Source organism: Phyllopteryx taeniolatus, chromosome 6, assembly GCF_024500385.1.
Source record: "Phyllopteryx taeniolatus isolate TA_2022b chromosome 6, UOR_Ptae_1.2, whole genome shotgun sequence".
Taxonomy (NCBI): Eukaryota; Metazoa; Chordata; class Actinopteri; order Syngnathiformes; family Syngnathidae; genus Phyllopteryx; species Phyllopteryx taeniolatus.
In genome coordinates this window covers 10,743,792-10,756,712 of record NC_084507.1, presented here as the reverse complement: position 1 = coordinate 10,756,712, position 12,921 = coordinate 10,743,792, and the positions used below count along the sequence as shown (strand labels likewise).

At 43.0% G+C, this 12,921-nt stretch overlaps 1 protein-coding gene across 7 annotated transcripts; it reads right to left on the bottom strand.

The window, feature by feature from the left end:
* Positions 1 to 335: 335 nt before the first annotated feature.
* On the bottom strand, positions 336 to 12,896 carry si:dkey-92i15.4 (uncharacterized). 7 transcript variants are annotated; one of them, XM_061777596.1, is made up of 8 exons: positions 12,808 to 12,896; positions 12,585 to 12,732; positions 3,970 to 6,660; positions 3,702 to 3,897; positions 2,681 to 2,773; positions 2,342 to 2,588; positions 811 to 921; positions 336 to 732 (listed from the first exon to the last, which is right to left on the bottom strand). In XM_061777596.1, exons 3-8 carry the CDS (start codon positions 6,363 to 6,365, stop codon positions 569 to 571), a joined length of 3,207 nt encoding a protein of 1,068 aa, XP_061633580.1. In that variant the 5' UTR covers positions 6,366 to 6,660; positions 12,585 to 12,732; positions 12,808 to 12,896; the 3' UTR covers positions 336 to 568. The 7 variants fall into 7 exon arrangements, with proteins under 7 accessions (XP_061633580.1, XP_061633584.1, XP_061633578.1 ...); XM_061777600.1 differs by lacking the exons at positions 12,585 to 12,732; positions 12,808 to 12,896 and adding exons at positions 7,424 to 7,507; positions 7,621 to 7,766 and having other exon boundaries at positions 2,681 to 2,761; XM_061777594.1 differs by lacking the exons at positions 12,585 to 12,732; positions 12,808 to 12,896 and adding exons at positions 7,424 to 7,507; positions 7,621 to 7,765.
* Positions 12,897 to 12,921: the final 25 nt, after the last annotated feature.

Sequence of the window (12,921 nt, the reverse complement as noted above, 5' to 3'; positions counted from 1 at the left end):
GCATACCAAGAATTTCCTTGTTTGTTTGTTTTTTTTAAACTTATTGCTTATTTACATTTTATTTTATTTTTTGGAGGATTGTCGATTAATTGATTGTCTTATCACATCTTCTCGTGTGTGCAATTCTTGTTTGGTAAGAATCGCTTCAAACGATTTGGTTATTTTAATATTTTTGGTGCCAATTTTATCCTTTGGTTTTGTTATGTAATTGTCTAATTAACGATATTGTATTATTTAGTTACGTTTCATACTTGTTTTATCATGACACTACAACACTGTATCATATTATAATACATCCGTCTACCGCCATCTGCAGGAAAAACAAATAAAAGGCATCCAATTGCGTTAGGCTTTATTAAAAAGCAACATAAACTCTAAATGCTGTTAGCATCTGTTCACAGTATATTACATAATCGTTCACATACAGGTGCCATGTGGCCTTGAGGTAGAAGTGGGTGCTTCTTCTGATAAAGCTTTGTTATAAAATATGGGGATAATTGTGGAATAAATGGGGTTACAAACGGCATTATTTCAGAGCAGTCCAGTTTTAGATTTGCTTCCGTAATCCTTATGGCGCCGAGGTTTTGCGGGGCCGACGTATTACCACATCGACTGGTCCAGAGGGAAGCCTTCGGATCAATGTCCAGGCCTCCAGACGTCTCATCCCCACCATGCTCATGCCTTCAATCTCCATCACTTCATCACCAGGACTAATCTTGTCCACTGGTCCCCCTGTGGAAATGAAAGCCCGGAGGAATAAGTCAATTAAATAAACAACTTGAAGTACATTTGAGGCTTCAGTCCGTGTACCTTGGAAGATCTTCTGTATGGTGAGTGGTTTGACCCCCAGTCCGACACCTCCCTCCAGGCTGAAGCCCAGATCTCTGCTTTTCTTCTCCAGAAGCACACGCATACACTGACCTGACATCATCAAATAACTGAATAAACAAGACTGATCTCGCTTAAAATTACAACATGTATGTTGGACATAAAAAGTCTACAGACCCGTTTCAATGACAGGTGCTTGTGGAGAAAAAAAGAGAGACCAATGTCAATTATTTCAAACCCTTTTCCACCATTAATGTATCCTATAACCTGTACAACTCATTTGAAAAAGAAAAAGAAAAAAAAAAAATCTTTTCGAGGGGGTAAGTAAAAAATAAACAACCGAGATAATGTGCTTGCTTGAGTGTTCTCATCCTCTTATAAATGGGGAGGTGACTGCATTCAGAATGAACCAATCACATTCTCATGCTAAGTGGGAGTCAGCACTCACCTGCCAACATTGAAAGTGCCTCTGATTTACCCCAACTTGAGCTGTTCTAGTAGACTTTTCCTGTCATTTGTTTTGCTTTCTGGCAGAAGCCTGAAGGTTTTGAGCTAACACTAACTGCCATTTACAACTGTTCATAATTCCCTCCACTTTGATTAAAGCCCCAGTTCCAGCTGAAGAAAAACAACCCCGAATCATGATGCTACCACCAACGGTGCTTCACTGTAGGTATGGTATTCTTTTGGTGATGAGCAGTGCTGTGTTTACACATACTTTTGGATGTATGGCCAAAAATATAAATAATAATTAAAAAAAGTTCAACCTTGGTTTTATTTGACCATAACACATTTTCTCATATGCATTTGTGAAATTTCAAGTGTGTTTTTGCAAAATGAAGCTGGGCTCGGATGTTTGGAAGATAAGATAAGGCTTCCTTCCGTCTTGCCATCCTACCCCATGGTCCAGACCTACTGTATGAAGAAAATTAGAGATTGTTGTCTCATGTACTAAACAGCCAGTACTTGCCAGAACTTCCTGCAGCTACTTTCATGATGTTGCCTGCCTCTTGCCAGCCTCCTTCAACCAGTTTTCTTCTCGTATTTTCAACAATTCTGAAGGGATGTCCAGTTCTTGGTAATGTCACTGTTGCGCCATACTTTCTCTACTTGATGACCATCTTCTCTGTATTCCGTGGTATAATAATAATTATTTGGGGGCACTTTAAATGGTGGCAGGTGTGCGGTGGCTTCCATTTGATGAGTTATAATGTGATTTGTTAATTCTGAACACAGACACATCCCCATTTATAATAGGGTGTGCACTCTTATGCAACCATATTATCACAGTTTATTTTCACTTCCCCTTTAAAAAATAATTCTTTTTTTCAGTTGAGTTGTACAGATTATAAGTCATATTAATGGTGGAAAATATTTAGAAATTATTTATCGTGGTCTAATTTGTTATATATATATATATATATATATATATATATATATATATATATCACAAAAACCTAGCATTTGAACAAGGGTGTGAAGACTTTTTCTATCCACTGTAAATGAGTATAACCAGTCTCTGAAGTCTGAGTCGGCATTGGTTCCTCAGTCTGGCCCTCGCTCCTCTTCGAGATGCTGCTAACATCACCCCTCCTCAGAACCACTACTCCCATCTCTCGAGTCTTGGCCCTTCTCAGGACCCTCAGAGCCTCCCAGTGTGTGTGGCCCCCCAGTGCAGTGCCATTGATGGACAGGACCTGGTCGCCTTCTCTGATGGAGCCTTCTTGCGCTGCCATACCGGTGGGGAACACTTTATGGACCTGTGACGAATACACGAGGTAATAAATCGAGACAATTATCAGAGACAAGTTGAAATGTTTTTTAAGAAAGTGTAAAAAGGTATTTTACTCACAATGATTGGTTTGTTCTGGTCAACGCCTCCTGCTATACTGAAGCCCAGGCCAACAGCCACCTCTTTGTGGAGGACAACCACCTGCACATCATCCTGCATTAATAGAAGTTATATGAACAATCTTGATTGCATTAAGAATAAAGGTTTGATAAGCAATCTTGGTTTCAAGTATGCTTCCAATTCAGGGCTCTGTCAATTCAGCGCTGTGGAGTGGTAGTGTGAGTTGGGGGGCAGTCTGAGAGTATTTGTACAGAAGTTGAAATGCTTACACTGACCTACGCTAACGCTAAAACACTTCTAGGCCATAAATATAAAAAAACTGTAAATACAGCCATAACTGCCTGTGCCTTCTTGTGTCATGTGGCCACATATTGTATTCTTAAACCACTGAAAACTAGTTCATAGCTCACCATTCAGAACCTTGAAACTGTGCATCCAATAAGACTTTTTGTGTTTTAACAACGTTATTATTAAATTCCGAAACCCATCACTCATTAATCCTTTTAATTTTAAATCAGCATTAATTTATTTGTGCGTTGCTTCCAAAGTATCGTTGCAGAGAAAGGAAGTAGGGGCTGCAGAGCATGTAAAAGATTCTTCTTTTGAACTCTAAATTTCCTTTAGATAGTCATATTGCACACTGTTATTCCATAAAAATTGGCAGTAGTGAATAAAAAAAATCCGCAGCATTCATCCACCAGCGCCTTTCAAACAGAATTCAACGAATTGGACATTCACACAGCTGAGGTGGCTTCCCACAATCTGATACACTGATGTGTTTTGATGACCACGCCAGTGTCTGGTGTGACATATAGAATACTTACTCACAAATTCCTAACCCCTAACTGTAATTCCTGTGAGTCTGTGAAAAAGGCCAACTTTAAAGAGCAGTGTTAAAATAATTATGGATCAGCCCAGTTACTGACAGGTGATCGGTCAAAGGTGTACCGTCTGTCAAGTGAGTTGGGAAAGGCTCCAGAGCTCCATGACACTGAAATGTTACAATTCTGAGTATGTATACCTGCAGATTGCTGTCCCCCAGACTTCTGACATCCTCCAGCAGCTTGTCGAGCTCCTCGCTGGGCAGCACAGACACATATGACAGCGCTGACACTTCAGAGCTAAGTGAAGCTGACCTCCTACCCGTCGCTGGGCTCTCGTCGGTGTCATTCTCTGACTCTGAGTCAGCTCCACTGAAGTGACACAATTCTGCCAGGCTGCAGGGAAGAAGGTAGTCGAGTAAAAAATATGATGACAACTGATCAGATTCTTATTTTCACTGTACATACCTGAGAGAGAAGCTCCTGCGGTCTGACTGGCTCATGTTACTGGTGATGGTCACTGAGGACTCTCCAGAATCTGAATCGTAGTATGAATCGTCATCCTTCTGTGTACTGTCATCATCATCCTGGAATGCATCATCCTGTCTCCAGGCTTTCCAGCCAGCGACCCAAGCATTCAAGTCCAACACGTTTTTCTTCCCTTTTGAGTCACTGTAAGTGATATCTGGAAAGAGCTTGCTGTGGGAACAGACGGCGAGGGGTCGCACAGGAGTTGGAAGATGTCCTTCGGGTGTTTTGACTGTTTGGCTGTTTTCAGTCAGTGTAAGTGGAAAGGTACTGTTTGGCAGTGCGACCAGAGAGCTAAGGGGTGAGTGGTTTGGAGTGTTTGTTGGAGTCTTTTCATCATCAGTAACTGCTAAAATAATCACAGGAGGTTTTGCTTTCTGTATATCAGATAGCTTATCATACGGGCGTGGCTCAGGGTCACTTGAGCTGAACAACATGGCGGACTCTGTATTGTTGCTTCTCCAGTCCTTATTACTTGAGACTTGACAAGAGTCTGGTTCATCTATGTACAAGTTTCTATGATGTAGAGGAATCTCTTTGAGGGGTGATTCTACTGTATGTGTGTTTTTGTAAAGACGATCCATATTTGTCCCTTCCTTATTTGTCAAATCACCCCTAAACCTTTGTCCAATCTCATCCACTGACAAAGACCTATGTGTTGGACTTTTTAGTTGATCTACTTTCTCCCCAGCTTTCTTTCCTGTGTCCCCTAATTCTCTCAGCCCCACACACTTGTCACCTAGAACACCACTTGCTTTTTCCAACTCACTCTTCAAGCCATCATGGGCGGTGTTGAGTCGCGTGGGCACAGAAAAGGCCCGTCGAGGCAACATGTTCTGGCTCCGTCCAAAACCCTGTGATCCCTGTGTCAGAGCCTCAAACTGATTGATCTTGTTTCTCACACTGACTGATGGGGAATGTGTCTCTGGGTGTGTCCTCCATCCTGCAGAGTTAACTTTGATGTTCAGATTTGTCTCAAACACATCTTCATAAACCTTTAATTCAATTTCTCCTGTCACCTTTCCCTTATCGAGCTTAATTATTTCCCTCAGTGTCCCATTTATCCTGTTAGTCTCAGATAGTCCAAAGAAAGAGGTCTTCTCTGATAAAGTGCTTGACTGGGCAGCCCTGGCCAATCTAATCTGACCAGCTCTTGTGTTCCTGCTCCTTGCTCGGTCCAGAGACATTGTCTCAATGGATCCCATACCTGCATTAACTCCACCTTGGTCGGAATACCTCCCATAGATCCGTTCTTCCCATTGTCCCTCTGGCAATCTCGCCCTTGTCCTTGGACAGGGTGAAGTATTAGAGCCTGCAGTCTTGGTGTCTTGACATGTCCCAGTGAAGGATCCATTTCTGTCCACTGCACTTTGACTGCTTCCTTCACCAGCTGAGCCACACCTGGGGAAGGTATCTCCTGTTTCCCCAAAATGGTTCACTGTAACTTCACCCCTTCCATCAAACCACTCTCTTTCAAGGGAAGAGAAATCCCTAGATTTGCTGAAGTCCTCAGTTTTGGACGGCCCATACAGCTTCTCTATACGTTCCAATATACCCTGGCCTCTTTTTGTCCCAAAAGAAGCAGTCTCTCTGGAGTCATTGATCGGTTCCGGGGCTGACTTTAACCTTAAAGGGCAGGAGTTACCCCTATAGATCGTTTCCAAAGTTTGGTCCAAAGAACTTTTTGGCCTGCTGCTGCCTAGAGAATCCCCTGCAGAGTTGTAGGTCCTAAATGAAGACACTGACCTGCCTCTCAGGTCTTCAGTATCCCTAACCCTCTCGTTGACTTCTTCACATAACAATACACCTACGTTGGATCGCCGTGCGTCCCGGTCAGGACTGCTTGGCCCTGACCTCCAGTCAACACTCCTGCTTCTACTAGGCAAATTACGCCTCCATTCTGTCCCAGTCCAACTCTCAAATGCAGGGCTATAGTTATGACTTCTGTTGATGCCAAAGCCTGTGGTTTTCTTGTCTATTTTGTCATTGTGAGTCAGACTGGAATAGATTGTGCTGCCTGATATTTCATTATTTTCATTCCAACCTTTGACACTTGCTGTCCATGCTTGATATTCAGACATGGATCCTGACCTGAGATCTTGGCCATCGATCGATCTGGCCCGCTTGCTTGAGCCGTTTAATCCAGTTTGTTTGCCTCGTTCTATAACTTCCTCAGCTTTGGACGCCACCTCCCCGGACGAAGCTCGGTCCTTCCTAACACCTGGCCTGCAAGTGAGGCTAGTAGAGGGAGAGTTGGCAGATCTGACAGCTAAGCATGCCAAAGTCCTCTGATTGGTATACTCAGTCACTGGAGCGCGCAGCAAGGACACATCCATTGTCGGAGCATAAACAAAGTTAATGACCACCTGTCAAAAGTCAAATCCCTAAAAAGAGAATCGATGACTGTACTGGATTTCTTTATACAATTCCAAGGGACTGCACAGCAGTTACGCAATTTTAGTTCATTTTAGTCCACCAAGATTATATTCCTGTAATCTGCTGAGCATTAAAACTTTTCCATTTCATACATGCTAATAATGGTTGGCTGTCTGATAGTAGTCATTTTTATGTCGTTCTGTCCATGGAAATCTTTAGTTTCCCAGCAGGGCTTCAATGATGAGCTCCATATGCCTGCCAAGCATAAAAAAAAAAGAATAAATCTCCATCCTCAGAGAGGATTGAACTGGAATGTTGTGATATGTGGCTATGTGGCAGCTGTGGCTTCTCACACTGGTCAAACTTAAATTACAGAGCAGTTAAGAATAAGGAACAGAACTCTGCACAGAATGGCCAGTGGGTGGAGTGAGAGGAAAGGACAAGGAACGATTACAAAGCTTGATTAAATCTAGGCACGAGATTATCTTTGAAATCAAGGGGGTAAAAACACACACATCTTCAATGAGTCCATTCATGTAGGGACGTACGATGTGCTTGCTCATATAATAACAGCTGTTTACACTAGCAACACACTAATACTGTCTCAGCTAAACCTGTACACAAAAACTGGAAAAACTCACTCCGCTGCAATCCAATGAGGGACAACAATGTCGAAATGTGACACAGTCTGTCTGTGTGCAGCAAGTATCATTCTTATACAGCTAGAGGTAGTCAACAGCTCACTGAAACCTTGACACCAAGAAGAAATAAACATAAATATATATATATATGTATATATATATATATATTTACATACAGCCCACCATGAGCAAGATAGAGCGGGACAAGGAAACCAGTAGCACCAGCTTTGATTGTACCTTACTGAGAAAAGCTCTTGGACTAACTGTTCTGGTAAAATTAGATAGGTGTATTGAAAAGACTGCTATTATAAGTGGCATATACAGTAGACATACGTCTCCCTGGTGGAGCTGTCTAATGCAGGTGAGTGTCAGCTTACAGAAACACCTGTTTTGCTTGATCCCGAGCCTCCCATCTGGGTAACCTGGGCAACGTGGCTCGCTCTAATTCAAACACACAGCGACTGCCATAGAAATAAGAGAAATACCTCAAATGTACACTTAAATCGGGACAAAATATACAAACGTAGTCATTCAAATGTGCTTTTCCATCCAGTAATTCACAAATGTGCCTTACCTTAGTCACAAGGCAACTACTGTAAGGCTGACAAGGCAATGACATCAGCTCCTCACCCATCTTTCTCTCACTCAGTCTCTGTTAGCATTGCACGATGGGATGTGTTACAGTGACGCAAACCAGCCACACTGGTCTATCTTCTTCTCCTCTCTCTCTCTCTCTCTTTCTCTCTCTCTCTCTCTCTCCCTTCCGTTGTTGTTTTGTCACTCTTTTTCAACATTCCGGGGTTAAGCTTAATGTGGAGCTCTTTAAACAGTCCAATGAATAGACACAGACACTCACACACAAGACCCACACACATTTAAGCCATCTCTGAGTATACATGGTGTAACATCATGGGAAACATGCTGGACCTCCATTGATTGTGCCAATCTGCCCTCGGATTAAGATTTACTCAACTTCACCACACCTCAGGCTATGATGTGTCCAATTGTGCAGGCCGAACAGGTATCCAAATACATAATGACAGAGCTCCTTAAATTGGGCACAGACAACATTATGGCCTCAAGTAGACACCAGAAATACCAACAGGAATGAATGCGTGTAAAAGTGAACCTCTCGGTTGACATGTGCAACGAAGCACGATTCAGATCAGGCCTGTATTTTTATATTTAAGCACTCTGTAATGTTAGCTTGAAGGAGAAATTATCAGATGCAGGTGGTGCAGGAAAGAGCTTTGTTTGAGGGTTACACCCTTTGGCACGGGCCTTTTTTAACCTTTGCGTACCCATAAATGGCATATCGGGTGATAGTAGCAATTATATATATATATATATAATATAGTAGTAGAACAGGAATTTCCTTCATAGATTACAGATAATTACTCGATTAATTCTACGTTTTAAATATAAAGACAATAATCTCTCTAAAGTCCTGTTTCAATCCCATTGTCGTACTGAGAAGTTGCCAAAGAAAGGTATGTATGCATGGATGTAGCTGAAATGCCCAGAACTGACACCATGTTGTTGCTGTTCAAAGTAATTTTAATGTATTTTATATTATGATTTTCTAACATTGTCTTCTAACACTAACAAGCATACAAAGTGTAATGCACTTTCATTTTGACCACATTTTTTTTAAATGTCTAAACTGGACAGTTAAGCAGCGTTCCAGGAAACCTGGAAGTTGGACATTTTTGACCTCCAACTAGGAAAAGTGCAACGGAAGTTTCTACTTGTTAAGTTGGGCAAAGTCAAAATGCAATGATTTCAACAGGATAAAGAAATAAGATGTCTACAATGGCAGTACAATGCCAACCAAAAAGTATTTATCTCCATTTACTAGTTATATGAAAGATGAGCACAAAGTGGTGTTGTTAGGTTGCTATAGTCATTCTGTCTTAGTCATAGTCATTTGACCAAATCTGCGCAAAAAGCCTGAGGCTGCCAAACATAAATATGAGCTTTGTTGTCAGTGTACGACGTGTATATAGATGCTGTCAGCTATGTTTTTTGTTTTTTTTAACTGGAATTTTTTTAGGTCGGAACTGGATTTACTACTACTACTTCCCATCAATTTGAAATGCAGCATTATCCATTCATCCATCCATTTTCTACCACTGATCCGAGGTCAAGTCGCAGGGGGAGTAGCTTTATCAGGGACGCCCAGACTTCTCTCTCCTCAGCCACTTCATCCAGCTCTTCCGTAGGGATCCCGAGGCATTCCGAGGCTAGCGGAGAGACTACGTCTCTCCGGCGTGTTCTGGGTTGTCCCCGGGGTCTTCTTCCAGTGGGACGTGCCCGGAACACTTCGCCGGGGAGACGTTTGGGAGGCATCCGAATCAGATGCCCAACCACCTCATCTCGCTCCTCTCAATGTGGAGGATCAGCGGCTCTACTCTGCGCTCCTCCCGGATGACCAAGCTTCTCACCTTATCTCTAAGGGAGAGCCCGGACACCCTGCGGAGGAAACTCATTTCAGCCGCTTGTGGATCTTGTTCTTTCGGTCACGACCCACAGCTCGTGACCATAGGTGAGGGTTGATCATCGAACTGCGACCTAGGGTGTCCTGGTGCCAAGTGCACATGTGGATACCCCTATGCTTGAACATGGTGTTCGTTATGGACAATCCGTGATGAGAACAGAAGTCCAATAACAGAACACTGCTCGGGTTCTGATCGGGGGGGCCGTTCCTGCCAATCACGTCCTTCCAGGTTTTACTGTCATTGCCCACGTGAGCATTGAAGTCCGCCAGCAGAACGATGGAGTCCCCAGCGGGAGCGTTCTCCAGCACCCCCTCTAAGGACTCCAAAACGGGTGGGTACTCTGAACTGCTGTTTGGTGCATAGGCACAAACAACAGTCGGGACCCATCCCCTCACCCAAAGGTGGAGGGAGACTCCCTTCTCGTCCACCGGGGTGAACCCTAACGTACAGGCGATGAGTCGGGGGGCAATAAGTATACCCATACATGCTCAGTGCCTCTCACCGTGGGCAACTCCAGAGTGGAAGAGAGTCAACCCCTCTCTAGAGGACTGGTACCAGAGCCCAAACCGTGTGTGGAGGCGAGCCCGACTATATCTAGTCGGAACTTCTCGACCCCACACACCAGCTCTGGCTCCTTCTCTACCAGAGAGGTGACATTCCACGTCCCTAGATCAAATCGCCAAGGTCCCTGCCTTCGGCCACCGCCCAGCTCGCACTGCACCTGATCCCTATGGCCCCTTCCACAGGTAGTGAGCCCATGGGAAGGGGGACCCACGTTACCCTTTGGGCTGTGTCCGGCCGGGCCCCATGGGTGCAGGCCTGGCCACCAGGCGCTCGCCTTCGAGCCCCACCTCCAGGCCTGGCCCCAGAGGGCGGCCCCAGTGACCCGCGTCCGGGCAAGGGAAACCTCAATCCATTAACATCTTTCATCATAGGGGTCTTTTTGCTGTGCTTTGTCTGGTCCCTCACATAGGACCGGTTTGCCATGGGTGACCCTACCAGGGCTGTGAAGCCCCAGACAACTTAGCTCCTAGGATCATTGGGACACACAAAGCCCTCCACCACGATAAGGTGACGGCATCCAGGAGGGGATGCAGCATTAGTTATATTTAAACACTCACATTACTGAAAGGCCTTCAAGTAGCTGTCTATCGCTCTTCTGTTGAGTGTCATGCTCATATGGCTCATTTAAACCAAGTTTAAGTGGAATTTTATTGTCAAAGATCAGTGTTACAGAACGAAAGAAAGACATTACCATGAAAGTATATTCCTAAGATAAATAGTGCCTGTCAGAAATGCAGGCTAGTTTGCTGGTGGTTTTTCGACTGTATTGTTGTCATTAGTTTCTGCTAAGTATTAAAGTGGCCATGAAGGATTTTGGATAAAAGATTTTTACAAAGTGTTTTTTGGAAGGGTAAGAGTTGAACTTATTTTGAGTTAGTGAGTTTCCTTTTACGACAGCGATGTAATCCAAATTTGTACGCAAGTCGGAACGCGCCGCAGTCTGTCACTAACCTACACTAACACAGTACTAAAGTCATAATTACAGTAAATGTTTGGATAAAAACATTTTCAGGCAATAAATATTAAACAATCAAATGTAAATATGGTGAGGCCTGAGAGTGCTTTCTTGTGCCGCGTGACCACGTATTCTCACACTGTTGTACAAACTTGTTCATTGCGTGCTGTTCGCAACCTCAAAACCTCATATGATGGCACTGTCGTAAAGTTCCAGTAAATATATCAGCAATCACGGGTAACAAGTCAGCAGTCAGTCGTGGTCAAGATTGCGTAATATTGACAATCGCTGGCCTTGTGTTTTGTTTACGAAAAGATCCACCCTAAATTTGGTGTAATAGTCTGTGATAAAGATAGTCATCATAATATTGATTACAGGTTCTTGGTTTAATATCTGAAACCACAATATTCCTCTGCAAACATGGAAAATGTGAACACAAAACACAACTGTTCCTAATGTATTCTCCTTCCTTGTTCCTCTTCTGTGGGGTTTATTGGTGGTTGGTAAACCATCTTAATGGTGCATTAGCATCACCAACTGATATTGTCCTTCCAGTGCAAGGAAACCAGTGTGAATTGATGGTGGCCGGATGTGCTGAAAAATCGTCACGCGATGGCTCGTATCTCTAAATAATTTGTTGTTGTTTTGCAAGGCACTGCTGTATTAATGTTTAGTTGTTAAAATGTCTTTATTCTTTTAAGATAAAGATGCATCTTGGTACATTGAAAATGAATAACAAAATTTGTAAAATAACGATTATTCTATCAGTGGATAATTTCTGAATGCCGGAATCTGATGGGTTATAGGCTGGCATAAGACACAATGCATTTGCCACGAATCATTCTTGGGGTGAACAACATCAAACAATTATTTTAAATAAAGCCACGGATGAGTAGTATCTTTTGACTCTGAATCTGTTGCATTGTTGTCGAATCAACATCTCAACCACAGTTGACTTTAACTCCTCGTCTTTTTTTTTTTACTATATCGTCAGCTTGAAAACGATGAGCATATTTCGACAAAGTAAGAAGCAGAAAACAGATTTTTCAAATGTAGGTTGGAAAACGATATACATTCTCAAGTACAAATGCCTGAAAAATCTACAAAAAGTGCAGTCAATTAAGTTGGATCCTACTTTGTTACTTCTCACCACTAAATAAATTTAAATGCATATGATTATTAATCCTTAAATATTCTTAGCTGCTAAAATGGATCATCTGACCCAATTAGGTCATTTTGAAAGTAAATGTGAAGAGAAAGGAGAGCAGCACAACTTACAGTTTTGTTTGGCTGGTTGTCATAGTGCTGCCTTTGTGTGTGCACCTGCCACTTGACATACTGGTTAACGCATCAACTTTATACTATATTGAGGCTGAAGCGTGTCAAAAGTCAGTCAACAGTGATCACATAGCAGGCCATGTCACAAGACCCTGGACTCAATCAATCAATCAACGGTCAGAGGCCTTCAGGGTCTCACACGCAGATAAGTCTGTCAAGTTTGACTCCAACACAGACACCCACCTTTGTTCCTGACACAAGAATGGCACCCAGTGTCTCTGCGGGACAAATGCAAATGTTGCCCACACTCATTGGAGCTTCAGTCATTCTGTGGCCTCCCATGGACGAACACACAACGGAAGAAAAGCACCATTGTCGTGGGAGAAAATAGCTGACAGTGAAAGGCTAGGTTAAACACAATTAAAAATACAATGGGGTGACATGAATGTGAATAATAGCGCTTTACTGCTTTAAATTGTGGTTCTTCATGACGCTTTCGTGCAATTTTCCAAGTTACTTTTTCCACCAGCGGGAAAAGAAGCGCCGCCATATACGTCACCCACCGTCACGTGACCAAACC

Excerpts from the sequence above, each read along its gene's own strand:
- si:dkey-92i15.4 (XM_061777596.1), bottom strand. The coding sequence starts at position 6,365 with ATGGATGTGTCCTTGCTGCGCGCTCCAGTGACTGAGTATACCAATCAG. Across the intron at positions 2,774-3,701 it reads TGGGGGACAGCAATCTGCAG|GATGATGTGCAGGTGGTTGT; the intron begins GTATACATACTC and ends CTATTAATGCAG. Across the intron at positions 2,589-2,680 it reads ACCAGAACAAACCAATCATT|GTCCATAAAGTGTTCCCCAC; the intron begins GTGAGTAAAATA and ends TATTCGTCACAG.